General features: G+C 37.7%; 3 protein-coding genes across 3 annotated transcripts; 2 read left to right on the top strand and 1 right to left on the bottom strand.

Moving 5' to 3' along the window:
* The first annotated feature begins 465 nt into the window (after positions 1-465).
* efcab14 (EF-hand calcium binding domain 14) lies at positions 466-9,416 on the top strand. Its single transcript, XM_055032906.1, has 9 exons — positions 466-1,188; positions 2,226-2,374; positions 2,504-2,649; positions 2,970-3,068; positions 3,145-3,252; positions 5,704-5,856; positions 6,334-6,442; positions 6,523-6,654; positions 7,059-9,416. Exons 1-9 carry the CDS (start codon positions 1,013-1,015, stop codon positions 7,232-7,234), a joined length of 1,248 nt encoding a protein of 415 aa, XP_054888881.1. The 5' UTR covers positions 466-1,012; the 3' UTR covers positions 7,235-9,416.
* Positions 9,398-10,662, bottom strand: znf830 (zinc finger protein 830). Its single transcript, XM_055032908.1, has one exon. The coding sequence runs from the start codon at positions 10,601-10,603 to the stop codon at positions 9,599-9,601; it is 1,005 nt and encodes a 334-aa protein (XP_054888883.1). The 5' UTR covers positions 10,604-10,662; the 3' UTR covers positions 9,398-9,598.
* A 1,053-nt stretch (positions 10,663-11,715) lies between these two features.
* Positions 11,716-23,281, top strand: LOC129361795 (ankyrin repeat domain-containing protein 13C-like). The gene is made up of 13 exons (XM_055032902.1): positions 11,716-12,527; positions 13,026-13,067; positions 14,411-14,515; positions 16,615-16,700; positions 16,893-16,938; positions 17,136-17,202; positions 17,364-17,508; positions 17,598-17,729; positions 19,282-19,443; positions 19,555-19,634; positions 19,763-19,861; positions 21,762-21,862; positions 21,986-23,281. Exons 1-13 carry the CDS (start codon positions 12,164-12,166, stop codon positions 22,114-22,116), a joined length of 1,560 nt encoding a protein of 519 aa, XP_054888877.1. The 5' UTR covers positions 11,716-12,163; the 3' UTR covers positions 22,117-23,281.
* Positions 23,282-24,179: the final 898 nt, after the last annotated feature.

A 24,179-nucleotide genomic window follows, 5' to 3' on the forward strand; every position in this document is an offset into this window, starting at 1 on the left:
TTCGTAACAGTAAATGGCTAAATAAGTATAGCTTGACTGACGGGCTTTAGGGGAACAGCTTCCTCTGTCTAAAAATAAAAAATAAAATAAAAAGAAAAAATCAATAATAACCTTCTCATATTCAAAGCTGCATTAAATTTAACCACTTCTGGACATTGTTTTTCACAGAGATGAATCCAAAGTATTTCTTTACAATAATGAGAAGTATTTTTTAGATAACTATATACATTATCTAAATTCTGTTTTTTGTAGTACCGAACTTTCTGTTGGAACATGTCGATTAAGTGATTTTGTACATCGTCGAGGGATTCCCGGATCCTGAGATACAACGTTTTTTTTCAGTGAACAAAAAAAACCCTGACTTTACAGTTCTATTTTTTTCCATAATAAACTGTAAACTTTGAGCATTCAGAGGAGGGAAGTGCGCTGCGCCTTTTCACTTCGTCACAAAACAATACACAGGAAGTTGTGTTTGTCACTGGACCAATCAACTGTGAGGTTATTACAAGCTGTGGGCAGCAGGTCGTCTGTAGAAACAGCATTCTTCTCTTTTATGACATAGTCGTGTATTGACTTTGTTGATACATTTTTGTTAAAATTAACTTTATAGAACCAACAATCTTCTAGCAGAACTGAGGTAAAGCAAAAGAACCCAGAAGCTAGAACAGCCACTGTTAGCTAACGCTGCTTAGCTGAGTTAGCTTAGAGGACATGAAAACCCGGTAGCTTACAGGAGCAGTTATTTTAAAGAAGCGACTTTTAGGGTGTGAAGATATGTTAATCAGAAACTAAACGTATTTATGTTGACATATAGTGTTAAATAAGCCTATCGGATTACGAATCCGATGTCTTTCTATGTCGGATCTCCCCATTCCGCTGCGTGAATTTAGGCTAGCATAATAAGGTTAGCTTAGCTGCTACACAAACGACAACATCCAGCAAACTGGACAAAACATTGGATTTAGTGGGCTTTAAATCGGGCTCGGCGGGTTCGCTGACCCCTCAGAAGAAAATGAAGAAGCGGAAGGAACTGAATGCCTTGATCGGACTCGGAGACAGTAAGCGAAAGAAGACAAAGAAGGGGTCAGGGCATCGACTTCTTCGAACCGAACCACCGGGCTCGGAGTCAGAATCGAGCTCGGAAGATGACGACTTCAACAACGTGAACGGCGGAACTAACTTTGGAAAGTGAGTGATTGCTGTTCTACACATCACTATATGAATATGCGGATTAATTGTAGGTATTTTCTGACTTATGTTAAATTGGTGTTCACATTGCAACTCTAATATTCAACATCCTTTTCCTAAAATACTTCACTGTCTGTACCTACTCCTTAGACAATTGTCTGGCCAATTATTTACATATTTTAAAATGAGTATTCGACCATTTTCCGCCTTAAAGCCACTAATGCTCCACTGATCTGAAACAAACATCCAGAAAACTGTAAATCAGCCGAAACACCAAGAGCCTTTAAATCAAGGCTAAATCACCTGTTCAGATTTTCTTTTAATTCATAATAACTGAAACATTGATCAACATATGTGATGCACCTTTGCTTGATGTTTTTGAGGATGGCAGGACATGATGTAATGTTTATCGCAGTTATATAATTGGTTGCTGTGTAATGATTTTATGGTGAAAAGCACTTTGAACCACCTACTTGCTGAATTGTGCTACACAAATAAACATGATTTGACTTTACTAAAATCATCACATTTGGCCCCTTAAATTGAATCCTGAATGTCCTTACTTTGGAACAATAAATTATTTATATTATTTCCACTCTAACACTGTTCTTGGCCGGACACATTAAACTTATTAACATGTGGCAATTCATCTACACTGACAAGATTGGACAGAAGAATATTAATTACAAGGTCAATAGGCTCTGGTATATGAAGGAAATTACTGGTCAGAGTTGATGGATGGATGGATGGATGGATGGATGGATGGATGGATGGAAATACAGGGCAATTCTATAAAAAAGTCTGCTGCAAAAACTAGTTTAAGGTCCACCTTCACTTTCCAGTTGTTATGTCATGAAATCGCAATTCAGTGGGAATTAATACATTTATAAAAACTGCCTTTCACAGCTTAAAGATCATTTCATTTTGAGCAAGCTTATTACTCACACACATGCAGCTTTCCAAAAATCCCCATTATGAATAATAAAAGAGGCTCTGGAGTTTCAATGTCTAATGTTACATGTCCTTCCTTTTTACAGAAGAAGCTACTCGCAGTGCTGCAACGTGTGCTACCCATTGTTTTTGTTCATCATACTAGCTGCCTGTGTTATGGCTTGTGCTGGACTCATATGGATGCAAATTGCACTGAAGGAAGATTTAGACTCACTGAAGGAAAAGTTGCATAGCAGTAAGTGTCTGGTGATTAAACAACACAATGCCTTAAGGTCATAAAACCTGTTAGTATTCTTTAATCTAGTCGTAAAGTGTTTATTGTTCTTGGAACTGCTTAAGACGCTTTTGGCACCTGTTGTTGCAGTGGAATCCAGCCAGAAGGTGTCATCGAGTGAAATACCCAAAATAAACGAGGATCTGAAAAACAAGGAGAAAAAATTTGAAGACATTGAAAACGGGGACAAGGGATTGAGTAAACTCTGGTCTAACCTCACAGAAATGAATCGTAAGGTCAGTCATGCCTGCTACAAAGCTTGTCATTTTTTGTAACATTACATGCGTATAAAGGAAAAATCAACGGAAAACATTGAAGTGAAATTACATTATTATTTGTGTAGTTTTTCTTCTCTGTAGTTTTCATAGGTATTCCTTTGAAATAAACCTTTCAAATGGTGCTCTGTCTAACCAAGCTCTTTAGTACAGTCCTGACATTTTGACATCTATATGTCAGATTTAGTAACATTTGCAAGTAACTTTCTAATAGATTTTCAGTCAGATTCAACATTCTTTCCTTACTTTTAACAAAAATGTTTTTATTTTAACCCACACAGATCACATCTCTGGATTCAGCTGTTAACCATTTGAAAACCAGTCTGAAATCCTCTGCTGATTTAATTGGCCTTCCAACCACCGTTGAAGAGCTTCAGAAGGTAAAACCAACAAAAGCTTAAAATATAATAGTTTTATTCTGATTTTGGTTACTTCAAGCATTTTTTGCTGTTTCAGAGTGTCGCCACGATTGGTAGCACGCTCACAAGTGTACAGCATGATGTGGAAACAATGAAGGCTTCTCTTGAAAATCAGAAGAAAGACGACGAGTCAAAGAAGACAATGGTAATTCTGAAATACTTTTGTTGTAGTTCATAAATAACCAGTTGAAGTAGATTATTATGTGCAGCATGGAAGAAATAGTGTCCAGTTCAAACCACTGTTTGAACACGAGGTTACACTTATTTAGGAGTTGGAGCATGTGTATGCCAGGCTGTAAACTTGTAGAAAACAATGGCCGTATGTTATATAGCCATTGGGATTTCCATATAGTACCATCTGTTCTCATCTCCTGTTGATTGATCACACCAAATCTAAAACCTCTCTGCCCTCTGCTGATTAGAAAATGTGTCTTCAATCTTCTGTGTGGCATCATTGTCAGCTAATCTTGCATTAGTTTGGCGTGGACTGCTTTGAAAGCAGATAAATCTGCTCATTTTGTTTCTTAGCACTTTGGACAAGGTAACAAAAAAAGTCAACTAACAGGTCCACTTCTGAATAGGACATCTTTGTGTCATTCCAGTTACCATCACACAGTCCAATCATAATATTCCTTTACAGTTTTTTTTAGTCTATGTTGCAATTAAATTGTTTTTGCAAACAATAAAGTTCCTATCTTTTATGATTATGACTGGTTTGCAGCCTCAAGCTGATTTCTTTCGCATTAGCAAAGCAAAGGAATTTTTTTTTTAGTGGTCCAAAGTACATATGCATATCTCTTGTTCAGCTATTTGTATTTCCATCTGTAGCCTCACTCCAAATACTGCTAAAGATGTCTTCTGTCATTGGCACCAAAAATAACCAAACAGCAGCACATTGAGATTTCTGTCGTACACTGGCGAGACAAAATTGTTGTTTAATCTTCCTTTGATTTGTAACTGTAGTATTTGTCTTGTTTAAAAACTGTAGCAAATCTACTACCGTACATCCAGGCTTATTGTGTTGATCTTCCGAATCCTGGCATGAATCCAAATGAGGAGCGCTAGTGATCGCCACCACAGCCAGATTAATATGTGTGTTAACCCACGCATGTAAGCAGCTTGGCAGTTCTTGTCAAGCCTATGTTAAAGGAGTCGTTGGGATAAGAGGGTCCTGTCAGTTCTTTGGATCTGTGCCTTGGCTTTGCATTCATAATACATTAAACAACTGCCAATCTATTTTGAGGGCTTCGATGCTATGAACTAAAACTAGGTCAGATTTCTGAAAGAATGGAAAAATATTTTCCTTATTTCTTTACAAGCGCAACACGATGAAAGGAGAAAGTCAACAAATAATTTGCATGCGTGTATTTATAATACCGTGACCTCAATAATTTTGTCTTACCTATAGTTTTGCAAGCTCTGTTTAGAGCTTCTGAAGAGTGCACTTCATCCCTCTTAGGAATGTTTTGGAATCAGGCCATAACAAAAATAAATGAATAATAAACAAAGATGATTGCAGAAAAAAAATTTGTAATATCCTGGTTGCATTAGCATGGACACTCTTTAACTAAGACTCAGTTGAAGATGTTTTTATTTTACCAGATGAATAACACAGAAGTCACAAAATAGCACACTGTTTACAGAAGTAATAATGGTTTGATTTTAAAGTTGAGCAACTGGAGCCAGTGTTATCGTCACTAGATGATAACAAGATGAAGGAAGCTAAGAAATGGCTTTTTCTGGTGCAGAATTATGACTCATGTCTCGCATGTAAACATTGAATAAAATCCAACATGACTGGTGTGACTGCAGATGCTTTGAAAACTATCAAAGCATCAGTTCAGTTATGGAAAAATGACAGATTGGATTTTCTTGGGTCATAAGGATTTGAGCCCAAACTGTTCTTAACTTCATTCACATAACTAAAACTGCAAGTTTTAGTTATGTGAATTGTTTTTGCAAATGATAAAAGTTCCTATTTTTTATGACTATGACTGGTTTGCAGCCTCAAGCTGACTTGAGGCTGCAAACAGACCACAGACCATATTCTGATATATTCTGAATATATTGTTGCAATGTCAGGGTGTGCTATACTTGCATCCCAAGGGACAGTTTGGAGTTAAAATATTGTCTTATTCTCACAGTTAAGATGCAAACACCAGACACAAATTAAAGAAAATGCTAAAGATAATAGAATGTAGGAATAATAGATAAGAGAGAGAAAATAGAAAAATATGCACAAATCACAACTGATATTTTTGCAATATTTATACATTTTAAATCTTTAATTTAAGGGTGTGCATACATGCATTCAGGTTATTGCAGCCTTATGGCTTTTATATTTTTTTAATACAGTATACTTGTTTTTTATGTGAACTGTACTTGGAATATATCACAACATTGCAGAACTAATTTTTGAATCATTTATCACTGTTTCACTTTTCTGTATCACAAAAATCAGATGTTTTTATGTCGCCACTCAATGTTGGGAAGTAAATATCTCCAGATACCTCTTCCTGTCTCCGAAGCTGTGCTCCATTTTTGTTCGTACAACTCTGAACTGCAGATATATTGACATCTTGCATATCTTTTGCAGGACATCACAGACCTAAAAAGAGCCATGGGTGAGGTCAATAAGACTGAGGAGCAGCACCATATGTGGACTGATGAGCAGATCCACATTCTTCTGTCTACTGTTGCAGACCTCCATCAAAGAGTGGCCTCATTAGAGAACGGGTCAAAGCCCAGCGTGAGTAATACCCTAATTCTATGGTGACTAAATTTATGTATACATACATGTGCTTTTTCCCTCTGAATTTGTTTTATCCAAACAGCAGCAGATAACAGTTGATCTCCTCATCAGAATAACTAAATGCATTTTTTCAAATAAATTTTCCTTAGCCAATTGTTTTCCTTATTAAATTTTTGGTTACTGTCATCACTCTGTAAGGGGGGAAAAATTTTCAAAACTTCACAAACACTGTCTTAAGTCAACTTGAATGCAATTGGAAGGCAACTGCCACTGATCCCCTTGTTAAAAATGAATTTTCTTGACAGAGCTGAACGCACAATGAATTTGGGTGAATGAACCCCTTGAAAATTTAACCATTCAAAGAAAGAAAGAAAAAAAACAGCAACAGCAAAATACTGAACTTTTAGTTCCAACTCTTTGAGTTCACAGATTCCAAACACACAGTAATTTAATTGCCTTCTTCCTGCTATGCAGTTGCAGTATAATGACACAGTAGCTTCACTGGCTGTCAGCAGTAAAAAGCCTGAAACTAAGACGGTGACAGAAACAACAACACTGAAAGAAACACCTCAGGAGTTGGAAGGTATTGTGTAGAAAAAAGCAATTTATCCTCATGGCTTTCTTTGCACTCTGTAGCTGTTTAACATAATCTTCCTATGACAGAAATGTCCACACCGCTGACAGTGACCCAGACCAGCAGACGTCCTCGCTTCTTGACTCCAAGGCGATTTAGGAGGAATGCTGGAACAAAATGTCCAGGGAGGGTGTTGCTGCCTGGCATCAATTCTCTGACAGGTACACAACCTGGACACCTCTCCCTTCATTAAAAACGTGTGTTATTTCTTTAACAAAGAGCTAAATCAGGGTGTTTTTTGCATATTTATTCATACTGGAAAAAGTTGTTTGTTGCAATGCGTAAAGTTTTTTATAAGTAGTAACTTAATCATCCATATGTTTATGTGTTTTCAGTTTTGGGAGGAAGTTGATAATAAAGCCTAGTCAAAAAGGAAATGTGATAATAGTTTGTTTATTTAATTCAAGAGATCCCTATAATGTTTTAGTCAATTTGCCATGAGCATGGCTATTTGTTCAACTTGCATAGCATTCAACTACATATACGTGTTCCTGTAATAGTTGTTCCTTTTCTAAAACACACTGAAACTCCATCATTTTATTTGTGTTTCCGGATTTTTTTTCAGACCTTGAAGACATCTACCAGCGAGCCAGAGTCAGACACGACTCCCTTGGACTTACTTACCAAGAGCTGAAGTTGCTGTTTGGGACGTCGACTCCCAGCGAACACGCCCTGGCGTGCTTTGATGATGGAGACCGGAAGTACTCCCTCATGGAGCTGAGAGCTGCTGTGGGTTTGTGAGCTCAGGGTCACTGAGAGCAGAGAACAGTATTGAACACCCAGCAGGGTCTGGGAGCGGGTCTGGGATTCCCAACCCTTATTTGTAGTTGCTGCACCTTCTGTGAACTGAATATTTATCATTTTGATGGTGGTAAAAGTGGCACTGGTATGCCGTCCTCTCACACCTCTCCCCCAGGCCAACTGAAGTATATTGTCAGCAAAAAAAACAAAAATTCTTAAATTTTAGAAGTTATCCATACAGGTATCTGTTTGTAAAATCAGATCTTATTTTAACCAGAGTTCCTGAAATCATGTTTGTAGACCTTGAACAAGTCCTGTTTTCCACCTGAGGGCTTCAACTTGAAGTGTTTCTGTTATATAATTGTGTTTAGTTTTTGTTTGTTTGTTTGTTTGTTTTTCTGTCTCATCCTGATGTAATGATTATTGTCAAGGTATTTTAGATTATCGCAGATGTTCCCACGTGTGTACATAAACACCTGGTTCAGCTCAGCTAAAACTTTTGTAGGATGCAAACAAGTTTGCGGAGAAGGACTTTTTATGAATGTTTACAAATGACTACTAGAAATGGCTTTTTTGAGGTTTTCTTTGTGTTTTTAGACAGTTTCTTAGCTCATCTCAGAAACAATCAAGTGTACGAACAGTCAGAACTTTTGTATGCTCTTTTCTAAGCTAAAACTAAAGTTTGAAGTGCTTTCCTCCACCTTTAGTTGTGATCATGTACTTAGTCCATCTGTGCATTTATCTGTAGTTTTGTTGCATATTGTTTTTGTTTTTCTCATTTCTCAATATTTCACAGATTTGAAGGGCTACAAACTCTTTACAAGAATTTTTAAGGGTTATTTATGAGGCATATGTAGCAATAAGTACTCCAGTGGAATGAAGGCACACCGAGCTCACAATATGTAACGGGTAGTGTGAAAAACACTGACCATCATCATTTACTTGATACATTTTATTGCATTATAAAGGACCTAACTATGAGTGTATTCATAAAATGTCCATATTGAGACTTCTTATATTGTCAGACGGGATGGGTTGTTTAAAATTTAATCACACAAATACTCGACAAGGCTTTTTTTTTTTTTTTTGTCGATACTAGGTTAATTGACAGAATTGATAGTTTGAAATCCATCAGATAATTGATTAATTGGGTCACAATAAAGATACATCTTAACAAATTAGAATGTCTGAAATTTTTTATTTACTCCAGTAAATAAAAGTCAAAATCAGATTCATCACATATAGAGACTAATTGTTTAGGAATTGTAGTTTTCCTGACAGCAAAGGAAAACTCAAAATGTACTTTCTCAGATATTAATTTTGTGTTTGCAATAGACTACACGACCTATAAAAAAACAAAGGATTTTATGCTACTGGCCAACCAAAAATGGCCAGTTACTGTCCAGCTTATGCACTCGCTCTTGATTGGGTAATTGGGTCTTCCAGATATACTTTCATCATCCTCTTGACAATAAATCTGGAAAGTTTGCTTACGAAACATAATGAGATAAAATGGTCGTTAAACAATGTTTTGGTACTTTAGACAGTGTGCCAACAGTTTTTCTTCCACTCACCTTTCTGTAATATGCTTGCATAGAGCTCTCGATGAAGAGCCAGATTAATTTCGCTGTGGTACATTTCTGTTCAAAATCCCTTTTCTTTGGTCTTTAATATTTCAATTTTCTGAGAAGCTAAAATTTGGGTATTGGGTAGTTGTAAAGAATCATTAAAATAACCAGGAATGTTAAATTTTAGGAGTTTCACTTTTCTGGTAAATTTCTTAAATAACCTTTTGATATTTTAGGTCTGATGCACTTTTATGCTAACATGTTCCTGATCTTACCTAAAAAAAAATGCATCTGACTACACATTCGATCAATACCTCTTTAGACCAAAAACGTGTTCTCCATTTTAATGCTTTAAATTAAAAAGATATTAGGGGTCTAACTGCTCTGTAATTGATCTTATCAAGGTATTAGTTACCATTTGATTATGACATGTTTGTTAAATTCACCATGTTAACATAAGTACATACTTAAATAAAATGTTTCCTTTCAGGATGAAGGTTAGTTAAGCTTTTGACTCACAGAGATTTTTGGGTCCCCAAAGCAACTGTAAATGAGATTTTATGAATGTCTTTGTTGTTTTGAGCACCAATGAATAAAGACAGTTAAAGGCTTTAGTTTCTGATGTTTTTTTAAGGATACATCCAGAAAATTTCATTTTGTGTAGCATGTGTTTTACTCAAGTATTTTTTGCATGAATGAAAATGGCATTTACAAAAGGTCGCGGCTTTTACCAAAACTATGTTTAAGAGCAAATGTATCAGCAATCTTAACAAAACCAGGTTTTACATGAAGAACTCTAGGCCAGAGCCCCTTTGGCCCTCCAGTCTTGGGACAAAAGCCCCAGCAACCCCTCTTCATCCTCTTCTCCCTCCTGCTCCTCATTGTTATTACCAGTCTCCGTTTCTTCATCCTTTCTTGGCCCTGATTTACGTTTCAACACATCCCGCTTGTCCCTCAGCAGTTCCACTCTTTTGTAACACTCGATCTGTTCATCAATCTCGTCGATCTGACGCTCAAGGCGTCCCTCTTCATCGTCCTCTGCCACGATGGCCTCAGACTTTGTGTTCACCTGTCGGATCTCCTTCTGAAACTCTTCCCACTCTTTGTCCATCTGATCTTTCGGGGCGTCGACGTTCCGCACTTTGGCGTCTCTGACCGGATCGTCGAAGAAGCCCTCGGGCAGCGCCTCGGCAGTGTTGTCTTTCTTTTCGGGAGTCTTCTCTGGGGCGTCTGCTTTGAGGATAGACCCTGAGTGGGAAATGGCAGGCGTGGGTGGGATGGAGCTGTCAAAGAAATCAGCTGGCAGTTCTTTAGCGGGCTGCGCTGGGACATCGGCTTCGACAGCGTCTTCATCGTCGTCCTCGTCGTAAACGCCTGCTAAGAGGCTCAGTCCTGCAGATTTCTGTGTGGAAGCAGACGCCTTTTCGGAGGGCTTCTCAAAGTCTCCAGGCAAACTCGCCTCAGACTGGCCAGCTGGTTTGGCCTTTTTTCCAACAACTTCCACGCTGTCCTGTGTTTTCCTTTTTACAGGGTGACTCTGTGACACAGCTGCTTGGCCCCTTCCTTCTTTCAACTCTGCAACCTTGTCTTTATGCTGCTTCCCCAGAACATGAGCTGGCCACAGAAGTTCAGACTTCACCTGCACAGAGCACAGGACACAGCTCAGGTGACCCAAACTGTTGTATTTGGCGAAGGGAGATTCCACGCGTTTCTTCTCCGTGTTCTGTCGTTGTTTCTCTCTCATCAACCGCCGGAGTTCTTCTTGATTTACTACTTTTTTCCCCTTCTTGGACGTTGCCATTCTTGGTAACGAAGCGTGTTAGCTTAGCTAGCTACTTGCGCCACAAACAGATATGTCGCGCTTCCTTTTGTGTTTGCTCTCACGGCTCACCTCTTCAGCGCCACCATCTGGAAGGGAGTCCAACTCAAAGATTCACCAACTGTGAAACATGGTTCTGTCATCGGGCTTAATATACACAGTCTTAAAGTCAAGAATTGTCTTTTATTATTTTTAAGCCAGATATATGGGGTAAGATTAGTGTGTTTAAGTGTCCACATTTTATATTCTATTCTGTTTCTCCAAGGAGATTAAAAATGCTCCCTATTCAATCCAATCAGACTAACTCTTCCTCTGTTGGGGGCTGCATTCTGGAAGTATTTGCTTTTTATTCTTTGTTTCATTCTGTTTGTTTCTGATTTTTGCTGTTTTACAGTGCATTGCAAAATTGTTCAGACCAACACAAGGAGTTCTTTATTATGAAGCAGAAGTAAAAAAAAGCACAGTTTTCAGAGATTTTTTTTTTACTAATCTTAAAATTGTGATGTGTATATGTATTCAATATTTTTTCTAATATCACTAAATAAAATGCAGCGCATACTGTTCTCATGAGTCTCCTAATTACTGACTCTGCTTGTTTGAAATTTAATTTCATAATAGGTGTTTACTGAAAACTTAGAAAAAATATCTATATTTCACAGTGATGAAATGAAATCAGATATAAAGATTTAGATTTCACAAACCTCTTGTAGATAGAAATCTGAAATGTTTTTAAACCTACAGAATCAAAAAAACATCCCCAAGGGGTTTGGGTTGTTTAGGGCTCTTGTTTTTCTAACACAGTAGTTGTTCTTTAGTTTACTTATCAGATGTATAATCAACACTTTTGCTTAACCATCCGTTTTTTTTTTTTTTTTTTTGTTTTTTTTTTTGTTTGTTTGTTTTTGGGGAAATATGAATAATATTGTATTGTAATTTAATTTAAAGTCCAAGGGAATCAGTTCTCTTCGGGGAACTCGGCCAACTGATTTGGATCGCGAAACAGAGCCATAAATCCCACCGCAAATTTACGTTCAGACCCAGAGCAGTTCGATCAAACCTAATTTCCATAATCTCGCGAGGTCTGCTCGCAGTGTCGGGAGCGAGAACGTTAGCTCGGTTGTCTCATTGTACCAACCTGTCCGCCCGACTTTTGCTGCAAAGACTGAACCGATTTTATTTTAAATCGTACATTTAAAAGGTGGTAGAAGACACAACGATGTAGTCGTCTACAGGTTGTTTTAGCTTCTCTCTTTGTGTTCATTTTGTGCGTTTGTGTTCTGTTCTGTTATGTTTAAGGTTAATTTCTGTATTCATCGCCGCACCCATCGTATTCATTTTTTTATTTGGGGCTAGCAAGCTAACGGATGGTTTAAGCTAATGTTGGGGTTCAGTCTGTCAAGTGCATATATTTAAATTATATATAAACTAAAAATAGGAGTTCGCAATTTTTTAAAATTATAAATAAGGACTTTTGTCATGTTCACTTTCATCCTCACCATTTTGTAGTAGCTATAGTAATCCAACCGACGCACGGTAGTCATCATGACAGGTGATAAGATACGCACCATGCGGAAGGATCATAATAAAGCAAATAAGAATGAAGCGATAATGGACACCTACGATGAGACCTCCAACGGGACGGTTCCTAATGGTAATAGTAACCTGTTCAGGTCTAACAAGGCTTTTCAGAAATCTGTCAAGACCTCGGCGCTGCAACAGCAGCAGCAGCTCAATGCGAACAACATAAACGGCAACGCATCAGTTGTGAATGACGACAACAAAAACCCAATAATCCTGACAAGTGAGGAGCTGGAGTTTCCGGTTCACGAGTGTGTGTTCAAAGGGGATGTCCGTCGCCTCTCCTCTCTCATCAGGACCCACAGCATCTCTCAAAAAGACGTGCATGGTAATCTTTTTACACTTGCCCCATATATTGTTTTTACCTAACTATTGGCCCAGACTGTATTCATGCATTTTATTAAATTAGAATGTAATCAAGTTCATTTATATCAGTTATTCCATTATAAAAGTAAAACTTATGTTACATAAATTAATTACCAAAAGGGGATGAAGGTTTCTTAGCTGCTTTTCACTATAATGCAAAGATAATTATGAAAAAAAAAAGTAAAATAAATAAAATAGCAATCTAATGTGATTGATTTCACAGTTTGCAGCAGACAATCATTGACACATTCACAAGGTGTTTAGGGCACTAAATTAGCAGCCACTTTGTCCTTCCAGTTAACTTTCCATGAATATTCTGATACAGCACACTGAACATCCACCTTCTGGCCGCATAGTGTTCTTGGAGTCTTGCTATGTGTATCTTGGATCTATCTTAGAATTTTTACCTTTTGATTAAGATCACTGACCCGGACATGGATTGATTTGTTTTTCTTCTTAGGGAACACACCTCTCCACCTTGCTGTAATGTTGGGCCACAAAGGTAAAGCAAAATAACTATTTAAGTCTTTTGGGTTTTTTTTTTTTCAGTTTTTACCTTGGATATTTTTTTCAGAAAGTTCTCAAGTACCAGAAGTGTATCCCAGTAAATTAGGGGTAATCTGTTTTTATTGTGAAATATAATTGAGAGTGTGCCACACAACTTAGGAACTAGGATTTTAACAAAAATATTTTACATGTGATGCGTTCACACTCTGCATTAAAACCAGTCTTTTCTTTTGTATCTAGAGCGGTTGTGCTAATAAAGAAAATTAGAAACGTGGACTCATTGAAACAGTTTATATTTTAAACCAGCCACATGGCAATCCACAGCAACTGGTTTCTGGCGGGTGGCTTAAACACAATATGATGAAATGTTCAGGAATCAACTTTTTAAAACCAGTCTAGCCCATTCCTATGCTTGATGCAGTACAGCATAGTTTAATCACTATCATCTCAGAAAGAAGCCAGTACATGGAGACAAAGATATTTGTAAATTAAATTTAACAGCAGGTGTTCGTTAGAATTTGGACAACTAGCAAGAATATTTTTTATGCTTTCTGAAAGTCCTAATAGAGGAAAAATGTCCCCAGCATTTTGGCTAAACCTGTTCACTCACTGCATTTAGGAACATCCTCCACTAACTGAACATAAAGCATTTTATTTTAACACCTTTGTTAATTCTTAATGAACAGCAACTGTGCACGCTCAGACAGAGAGTGGTTCGAATGCACATCACATACGGCCTGGATGATTAGCGTAGAACATTTAGTGTTTTCTTAAAACATGGATTTTATTTTCCTGTCATTGCTCTTTCCTGTTGTACAAAATGTGCATCAAAATTTCAACACCGGGCGTGATCCTTCACGATCAGGTGGGAAATGAGCTGGGCAGAAGTGATGAGAAAGCAGACTGGGACGGGTTTCCTCTTAAATGGAGGGCGAAGCATTTTTACTGGCGCGAGGAGGTCAAAGTCATCCTAGTTTATTATGTTATTAACTGCTGTCTAGAAAAATGAGCAGTAGTAAATATAAAGTACCTTAGATCATGTCCTGGCTAATACACAGACTAGATTTCATCATCTTCTCCTTACCCCTCTGACTTTTTTTATTTCTTAGTTGTTGTTTTTTTTTGCATTCAAACAGCTCTTGTGTTTATATTGGCCACATAGTTGAAGTGGCAGGATGCACATGAGACAGCAGCCATAAAGGGCTTCTTTAGATTCTTGGATTAGCTTGTTTCCTTTGAATCTAAATTCTTTAGTTTTGTTGATGAAATGTTGGGCATGTCAGATTAACCATGCACAGAATATATTACACGTTTGTCTCTGTGTGTTTTGTTGTTCAGAGTGTGCTCTTCTCCTCCTGGCTCACAATGCCCCCGTTAAGATCAAGAATGCACAGGGGTGGAGTCCGCTTGCGGAAGCTATCAGCTACGGTGATCGGCAGATGAGTAAGTTTCAACAACACAGCTGTGAGGAGTTTATGATGAGACTCTGTGCTGTTTTCAATTTCATGCCTGCAACAAACCTTCTGTTTTGACGCTTGGGATTAGATCTGTGTATCTGATTGTTGACGGCCCTCGCTTGTTATTTTGTCTACCAACTGGAATGGTGTTCTGTTTCGATGCTTTGGCAGCAGCATTGCAGTGTGTCATCTGTTTACACTGAGCTGTGAAAAAGAACGATCATATCTGGTTACATTAAAGCTGCTAAAACTTCCTATTAATTTCATTTACATTCAAATTTGACATAAGATTTCCTGAGATTTCATGCACAAAACGTCACTTCAATGCTAGATTCCTCATTTATGGATGCAGCTCAGCCACGGTGGTTGTTTTTTTGTTTTTTGTTTTTTTGGGGCAATTTAAAGAATTAAAACTAAATTTTTAATCCTGGCACCACTATGATGTCAGCTCCAAAAGCTAAAGGGCTTGGAGTTTCTCGGAGCACTCGTCATCCAGATTGGATGGGAAGCAGTTCGTGCTCCGACTGATGATACGAGGCAGCCCTGAGCTTTTGGACTAATCGCTACTTCACTCAGTGATGCTGCTGTTTTTACGTTTAATGTCTGGTGAAACATTTAATTTGCATTGTGTAAGGCGGGAGTTGTTGTTAGCTCTGTCCCTCGCTTTAGGGGGCTGCTAATTTATCAGTTTTTAATCTCACATAAAAAAAAATAAATAAATAAAAATAAATAACTGACCTGAATCCTTAATTATCACTTTTTGCAACCATCTTGTGTTGCTGCATTCAGTATTTTCTTTTTGGCTGAATGGATGAAACAACTGATTTACTGGCAGCATCTGCTTTCACAGCTGGTTTTGGAGACTTTTAAGGCTGGATATTTTCACAAATAACCCCAAACGTTAGTTAGTATGCATCTCGGCTACTATTGCCTGTCGCAGCAAGCTGGCCGACGACAGAAGGACCTGGACCAGGAGCTTTGCTTTCAGAAGGTGACGTCTCATGAAGGGGCAGCATTGCGGGTTAGTGAGTGCAAGGACATGAAAAGTCAGAGAATACTGGCCCCATCATTAGGTTTTTGCTTAAAAGATTTAGTTTGAGCAGGAAATGTGGCAGTGTTTACTTGAAATAAATTGTGTGTTAAAGTTTAAACTGCAGACTTGTCCTCTGTCCTCCGTTTCTGGTTGCCAGAACATGCAGCAGAAAGCTGCATGCGCCTCGTCAGCATTGCGCCTCTTGATCACGCCCACTCCCGGTCCGGTATTCCCCTCTGCATGAGTCAACCAGGATACACTGATATGTGCTGACTTGCTCTGTGTGGTCCACTATCATTAAAAGGGTTACTGGTTAGTTTCTGAAAGAGGCACATTTCATGAGCCAGTGAGTTCTAGCTGCTGATTCAGTCGCCGCTGTTGGTACTGGGGCAGGGCTACGTTCCACTTCAACCAGTGTAATTTGTTGCATCTGTTACAGAACCCCATCCAGTATGAGTCGATGCAAAGTTGTCTAGAAATGTTGGAAAGGCATAGCAAAAAAAACTGTTGCTTTTATGAAGCAAGAAGGGTAAACACACGCTTTCTGAAAAATATTTGTCACTAAATTAAGCATCTATCACTGTCTGTAAAACGGTGTTACTAAAACTGCAGGATGGTGTTTGTTTCTTTCTCTAAGAGAGTAGAGACATATTTTTCCCCACAAATGCATCAAAAATTTATAACTTTAAGATCTGTGAAGGACACATGATGTCAAAACAAATAGAATATCATGAAAGAGCTCAAACTGAGTTAAAGTAACACTATAAAGCCTTAAGTTCAGTTGGGTACAAAACAAGACATTTTGCAATGGAAATGTTTGTTCTGTGTACATGTATGTGCTGCACTTTAAACTTTTCTCATTTCAGACCAGAAGGCATGTTTATTATCTAGCTTTAGATTTACTGACCTCTTCGCATGTGTAAAAATCTGGAGTCAGCCAGTGACATCAACCGTCCTTGGCAAAGCTGAGAAGTCAGCTGCTTTCGTTTAGTTTTGTAGAGAACCAGGCAACATATGCTGCTAAATTTTGCCTGCTCTTTCTGTTTCTCCAGTTACAGCAATATTGAGGAAGTTAAAGCAGCAGTCAAGAGAGAATGTGGAGGAAAAGAGGCCGAAATTACTGAAAGCTCTCAGGGAGGTGAGAATCTCAGCTGGTTTGGAAAAATGGATTTGTTGCTGTGGCTGTTCTTCTGCAACACTGAACTTTATGTTTCACTGTATTTATACAGATTTTGTATAAATAATTAAAGTCGGTCCTGCAAATGACCTCAAACAGTCTTCTCCTTTTATCAGATGGATCCTTGAGTCTGTTTGTGTTTTTCTTCTGCAGCTCGGTGACTTTTACCTCGAGGTTCATTGGGACTTTCAGAGCTGGGGTGAGATCTTTTGTTTTACGAATAAAAAGTTGCAAATAACTAATTTTCTTAAACAAGACATTAGAACATAGCATTCATAACATTGTCTGCAATGCTGTGCATTTTAAAGCAGATATGTTCTTCTTTTTGCAGCAACTATTGGTAGTTGTTTCTTTGTAATAGATTCATGTATTTAAATTGTTTTTTGTCTCTTTTAGTGCCATTGCTGTCCAGGATGCTGCCGTCCGATGCTTGCAAAATCTACAAGCAGGGCATTAATATCAGGTAAAGCATTCAAAAAAAGTTCCTGTACCAGTAAAAAAGTAGGATGAGTATTAAATGCAGCAAATATTTGATATTCAGGCCAAGAACTTTTTTTAGAGCTAGAAAGTAGGCCGAAACAATTTTCTCTCCCTCCTAATTCTCTGCCCTCCATCCTGATTTAGACTTGATACTACGCTCATCGACTTCAACGACATGAAGTGTCAACGCGGAGATCTGAGCTTCATTTTTAACGGTGACGCCTCGCCTTCCCAGTCCTTTGTGGTTCTGGACAATGAAGCCAAAGTGTACCAAAGAATACACCACGAGGTGAGCGGGTGCGACTGTCACCAGGGATCAGTGTCAGGGAGGGATTTTTGTTTTTTTAATATGGCATGCGACACTCACTACCCTCCTAGGAATCAGAGATGGAGACCGAAGAGGAAGTGGACATTCTGATGAGCAGCGACGTCTACTCTGCAACTCTGTCAACAAAGTCAATAACTTTCTCTCGGAGTCAGATTGGCTGGCTCTTCAGAGAGGATAAAACGGTAAGGCCTGCAGCAGAGCAAACTGAGGAACAATGTCACAACTTCACAATCCAAAAACAGCAATTTACCACAAAAACCACAACAGACGCGACATTTTAAATTTATTTATTTAGGTTAGGAAAGTAAGAGGTAGCAGCCCCAAAATGCATTCTGGTAGATAAATATAAAAAACAAACAAAAAAAGTAAGTAAAAAAAATTAAGATAAAACAAATTTACCATTATACTTTATGCTAATTGATCTAGGTCACTTTTAGCTTTAATGAGATATTCTAATGAATAATTTACAGCATTAACAACAGTGTTTGATCTATTAAAGAAAAAATATTATTCCTTGAATAAAATATTCTGTTGGAGCACACAGTAAATATCGAGTAACGATAACATGTCTGAAGCATCTGTGTGACATTCCACTTCGCCTATTGCCAGTTAAAGTATATTTGGTAACTATGTTTTGTTTTTTAGTTGTTTTTTTGTTTTTTATTAATACCCACAAAACAATTTATTTTCATAAGTCTCTTGCCCAACATAGTTTTAGAAATACAGTTGCACATATCAGTAATTCAGGTTCGAGATAAACTAATGCAGCTTCTAGATTGACTACACACAAAGTACTTTATGTGTCTTTCAGTTCAAAGTAGAAATATTACAAAGACCATAATAAAAATAATTTTTCATAAAGAAATGGAAAAATATGTTTACGTAATGTGCAGTATTTGTGATGAATATTTGGTTAGGGCTCCTTTTGCTTGAATTAGTGCATCAACGCATCGTGGCGTGGAGACAGTCAGCTGAGGCTCTAATTAAAGTCCAGGTTGCTTATGTAATCTGGTCTGGTGTCACTCAGTTCTCTATCCAGTCCATGCCACAGCAGTGAACAAGTCCTCTTCAACAGAATCCTCTTGTCTCTATTGGACAGCTGTCAAGGTCCTAATATTTATTTTCTTTATTTTTCGGTCGTATGTTATAATTGAAGTTTTCCAGGAGCTAAAGTTGAGGTTTTTTTATACTTTAAGCCACAAGTGCTAAGTAATAATAAGTGCTCAATGTCTAATGAACACAAATGTAACTTTTGAAATGATATTTATGAAATCAAATAACTATTCTATGGCTATTTTAGTTTATTAAGATGCATTTCTAATTCAAAGCTGACTGTGAAATTTGTGTCCTTTCATTTCTTTGTATAGATCTGTCATTTAGTCAAAAACCATAAAAATACCTAAATATTTCATTTATTTTGTTGATTTAAGATACATGTCTGTCAATATTTTGTTTCTAAGTGTTCAAAGCGACTCCTTCTGTCATAACTTTGTGTTATGAGCTATGTATTTCATGTTGAGCATATCCCTTATTGTATTATAGACATTATTTAGAGGAAAGTCCTGAAGTTGAAGGCAGAGAGAGTTCAGTTGCAGAGCTGAAATGCTCAGAAGGGTTAGATCGTCCTTCTGAGGTTTGTTTTCCAGTTGAAGTTTGGAGTCGCTGCCATTTTGAAGCTCTACAGTACGACAGCTTATGAAGATGTTTAAAGATCTGCGCCCGCGCTCTGTTTAGGAAAGGGTTGGAAACTTCCTGGCCGACTTCTACGCTGTCAACGGTCTGGTGCTGGAGTCGAGGAAACGGCGGGAGCATTTAAGCGAAGAAGACATCATGAGGAATAAAGCCATCATGGAAAGTCTGAGTAAGGGAGGCAGCATCAGCGAGCAGAATTTTGAGGTAAAAAACAACAAATCTTAATTTCAGTGCTCTGTTTATTCACCAGCAGTTAATAGTTGTATCACTGTAGAGCGACGATTATTCCCCTGACTGATGTTTTCCTGCCTGCAGCCTGCGAGGAGGGAGTCGCTCACAGCGCCGGCCCACAACACCATTTCTTGGGAAGAGTACATAACGGCAGAGCATGGAAAGTACGTTTCTATGGTTTCATCAGTCTTTGCTGTAATTTGCCTGATTATTCAGAGCAGCCACAAGCGAATCTGTAAGTGCTGAGTTCGTAATGCATCTTCATCTGCTGTGCGTCTCCGCTCACCTTCAGGCCGCCTCACCTCGGCCGAGAGCTTGTGTGCAAGGAAAGCAAGAAGAACTTCAAAGCTACTGTAGCCATGAGCCAGGATTTTCCTCTTGGCATCGAGTCGTAAGTACATCCCATCCGCCTCAGATCTCTCTGCAGAGCTTTCAGCGCTGCTTGATCCACAGAATACTCCTGGGGTTTTAGAAAAGCGTTGAGTATAGATAAAATAATTCAGACAATAAGAACATGAAAGGTTTCACTTGTTACACGCGATAAGCGCTGATCAAAAACTCCACAGAAGCAACAAGAAGGAATAAAAAAAAACCTTAATGAACAGAAGACAAATTTAAGAAAAAAATAACAATGACTTCTTCTGTTTCTGCCACACTTTGTGTTAGATATCTATAAGAAGTTGAGCGGCTGCCTACAACTTCCAACTTTTGAAGTAAATTTTCCAGTGAACTATTATTTTATACTCAATAAAATTAATTCTTGAAAAACTAGACTTCCTAGAACATAAGTTCTAGGAAGTCTATCCTAGATTCTAAAATGTCTGCTAAAACATAGAGACAGATTTATCATGTTATTACCTCCAGTTAGTGTTGAAGTTTGTCTTTTAGAGGAGCTGCACTTTAACTCTCACACTAGCACCATGTACGTTACTGTACTTTTATTTGGTGTAAAACACTAAAAGCTAAAATATATTGTATCCTCAAACTACAAATTTATGTCGTTTTCAACTAAAATAATGTTCTCGTCGACTTATAATCTGTAAATCGGTCATGGAGAACAAGTAAAGTAGATTTGTGGAAAGCAGAGTTTAAAAGATACATGAGTGTTAAGATGAGTAAATGATGATGTAAGATTAAAGCAGGCTGTGTTACGTAAGGAAATTGCTTTATCTCCTCTGCTGAGTGAACCTTAATGGGGAGAACATTAAAACCTCATTCTTTATCACAGTTAATGGCTTTTTGATGTAATTTTTCCTCTTCACATTTTCTGCTTTGTTTTGTTGAAAATATATTTACTACTTTTATAATGTTGTGTTTAATGGAAAAAAAAAATCATCAGTGCTGCGGTTGGAGAAAAATGACTTTTTTATAGCAGATATTATCTGAAGTCTCAGTCCTTGTGGTTCTTTGTAAGTTTTCCTTCCCCAGCTTAACACTATGTAAGTAAAATGGTCTATTTTTTAGGCCATATTTTTACATTTTGTCACAGAAGAGCCGCAAACCTTAATTTTATGAGCGCACAAGAGAAATCAGTACATTATTGTGAAGTCACTAATGTTTTTTGTTTGTTTTTTTTCATTTGAGATCTTTAATGATTCGATAATTAAGATATACTAGTTAGCATTTTCAAGGGACAGATTTTAACCAATTAACATTCCTCTTTGTTTTCTAGCTTTTTTGGAGTGAGCGAATGTTAAGTATTTATAGTAAAATGTGCTTGACACAGCAGTTGTTGGTTTAACTTGTATTACAAAACTAAGTGGAAGTAATTAGTAGTTGACTATTTATACTGGCTCTTGCACCTTATGCCAGCAAATGGCTTGATTCGCATTATGCACTGTGATTATCAGTCACCGTCTGGCATAAAAGCAAAATGTTTTTAGACAGATTTTGCTTTTGCTCCAGATGCACATACTTAAATATTCCTAGGTTTTGTAGAGCTTCCTAATCATTGCATTTTTTTTAAAAAGGTGACTGTTCTTTGAAAGTTCAGTTCTGTATAAATGGAAAAGTTGATCCCACAAGATTTTTTTCTGCATTCTCCCCTCTCTGAAAGCTAACCACAAAAAATGGCCATCAGCTCTTTGCTGCTATTGTTCCTATCCCGCCTCTTTCCGGTCCATTCTCGGTTAAATTTGAGTCAAAATCTTGTTTAGAAATTTCAGAATAACACTGCTTAGAACTATCTTTTCCTCCATATTATTTTTCAACTTTTTTTAATCTCCTTCATGTTCATTTATGGTCTATGCATTAAAAAAACCAAGTGCCGATTCCTTTTGCTCTGCCTCCAGGTTACTCAACGTGTTGGAAGTCATTGCTCCATTCAAGCACTTCAACAAACTCCGAGAGTTTGTTCAGATGAAACTTCCTCCGGGGTTTCCAGTCAAACTTGGTACGTCGACCTACCTCTGCACCGGCTGCAAGTGGGCGAGCTTCAGGGGGAAAGATCACAAAAAACAACAACAAAAAACAAACATCTTTTTTTTTTTATCGTTTTCTTTCCCTTGTCTCGCAGACATCCCCGTCTTCCCCACGATCACAGCGACTGTCACCTTTCAGGAGTTCCGCTACGACAAGTTTGACGAATCTATTTTCTTCATCCCTGCCGAATACAAGGAAGATCCAAGCCGCTTTCCGGACCTCTGACCTGTCAACGCGTCCAGCTTGGGAGAGTGAGAGCAGAACACAGGACGCTGGTCTGACTCTGAATCCATATTAACTATTTATTACTATTATTAAAAAAAAAATAAATAAAAACAAAGGGAAGAAAATGGGAGGGCTGCTCTTATTGATCATTTAATCCAAGATTTGAGCACCGTGTCAGCTACAGATGAACATCTGCAAATGTTTTTGTGAAATGATTGATGGCTTTCGTTGTACATGCTGTTTATACACAGAGCAGGTAAAGCTGCTGCTCTGTGCTGCTGTGCGCCATTTTTAAAGCTGTCAAATCATTACTATTTCAGTATACTCGAAGCTGCACTCACCTTCAGAAATGTATATAATTCTTCTCATTTTTGTTCACGACGTTTAAAAAAAAAACTCCCACAAATATAGAGCTACCCTTAAACTGAGCTTACTGGTCATTTATAAATAGCATATTATATATCTATAAACTCAATGGAGTAACACTGTGTAGCAATACATTTCCAGTACTTAAGAATGTTTTTACCCACCTGGGACAAGGTTTAGTATATTAAAAAAAAAAACCTCAAACAGTTTGTTATCAAAGCCTTTTCCCTGTGCAGGACACGGCCTCCTGCATTTTCAGGTCTGCTCATGTTACCTCTCAGCCGTCTCTGTGTTTTGTCGTGCTCCGTACGAGTGAATACGTCTACTGTGTCAACATCCTCTCTGTATATTTTTGTGTGTGGGAGAACCCAGAATGGGGTATCAGGTAAACAGTTTGTAGTCTTAATACTGCACTGATATTTAAAGGCATGCTATGGCTGTTAGCCTCCTGGATCAAATGCATCCTGATGCTACATTATCTAAGAGTTTGTTACTGTATAGTATTTGCAGACACACGGATATTTAGATTAGGGAGGTGAAAAGTAACACTAACACTTTCAAACAACTTCTAGCGTTACACATGTAATCCGTTTGATAATGTTTTTTTTTTCTTCCAAATATAGGTGTATAATCAATTTAAGGAGTGGAAAATAAGCTGTGAAAATCAAACTGGATGTCAGTATTGAGAGAGGAAATGATGTGATCCATCAAATTGTTGCTGGCTTCAGCTCTTCTGTACTACAACCATACCTACTTCACGTCCCTTTAAATAAAGCACCAGCATCATGTTTCACCTGCACTTGTGCAAATGTCATTACTCCTGAGTTAGTGTTCTTGATGCAGGAGGCGATATGCAGATCTGTAAAGGAATCAATTTTGAAGTCTGAAGTTAAGAAAAAGTGAGTGATAAACATGCGGCATCGACTCAAACTTGCACTGAAGACCCTCAAGAACTAAGCACAATGCAACACCAGATAGTGCTTAAAATGTTTTCCCTTCATTTTCAAATCATAAGCTCGAGGCAAAAGCTACATTTTCATTTATTTTTTAAATAGTTTTTCTATTCAAATACAAGAGGCTCCAGTTCAATCCCCCACATTGATTCTACTGCCAACTAGTGTTTAAATAGGTAATTCCATACAAAATAAATCTAATTTAAACCAAAAGGCATATCTGTGACGTATCTTATGTGAAAGCTAATTAAAGTAGGTGTCATTTAAATTATCAGTGTGGTGCTGTTTGGGTCAAAGGTTGCATGTGTAAAATGAAGAGTTACTGGCAGTTTTTAAACCCTGAGCAAAGCCAATATTAAGAAGTGACTGAGGCTAAAGGACCCAATGAAACCCTGCCCTGAAAATGGAGTGCACTTTTAATTCCTGAATTGGAAGCGTTCCACCATATTATATTTATTATATATATAAATTTACTAATCACCTGTCAAAAGTAAAAAAAATATATATTTGAAATCATTTTACCTTCACACAATCTTAGAATCCAGAGCTTGATGCATCCTATTAATTACATTAACATGGAAAACACATTGTGTTAAATATCACTCAACTCTATGCTGAGTTTGATTCTGACCTATTGCTGTAACAATACGCTAAATATTAAGCATTATATAAAATTGTGTTTACAGTCAGACTACTTAGAAAACCAATTACGTAACAGAAGGGATATTTTGAAACATTGAAATC

The sequence above is a fragment of the Poeciliopsis prolifica genome, unplaced genomic scaffold (assembly GCF_027474105.1).
Source record: "Poeciliopsis prolifica strain line A6 unplaced genomic scaffold, Auburn_PproV2 SCAFFOLD008, whole genome shotgun sequence".
NCBI classification, from domain to species: domain Eukaryota; kingdom Metazoa; phylum Chordata; class Actinopteri; order Cyprinodontiformes; family Poeciliidae; genus Poeciliopsis; species Poeciliopsis prolifica.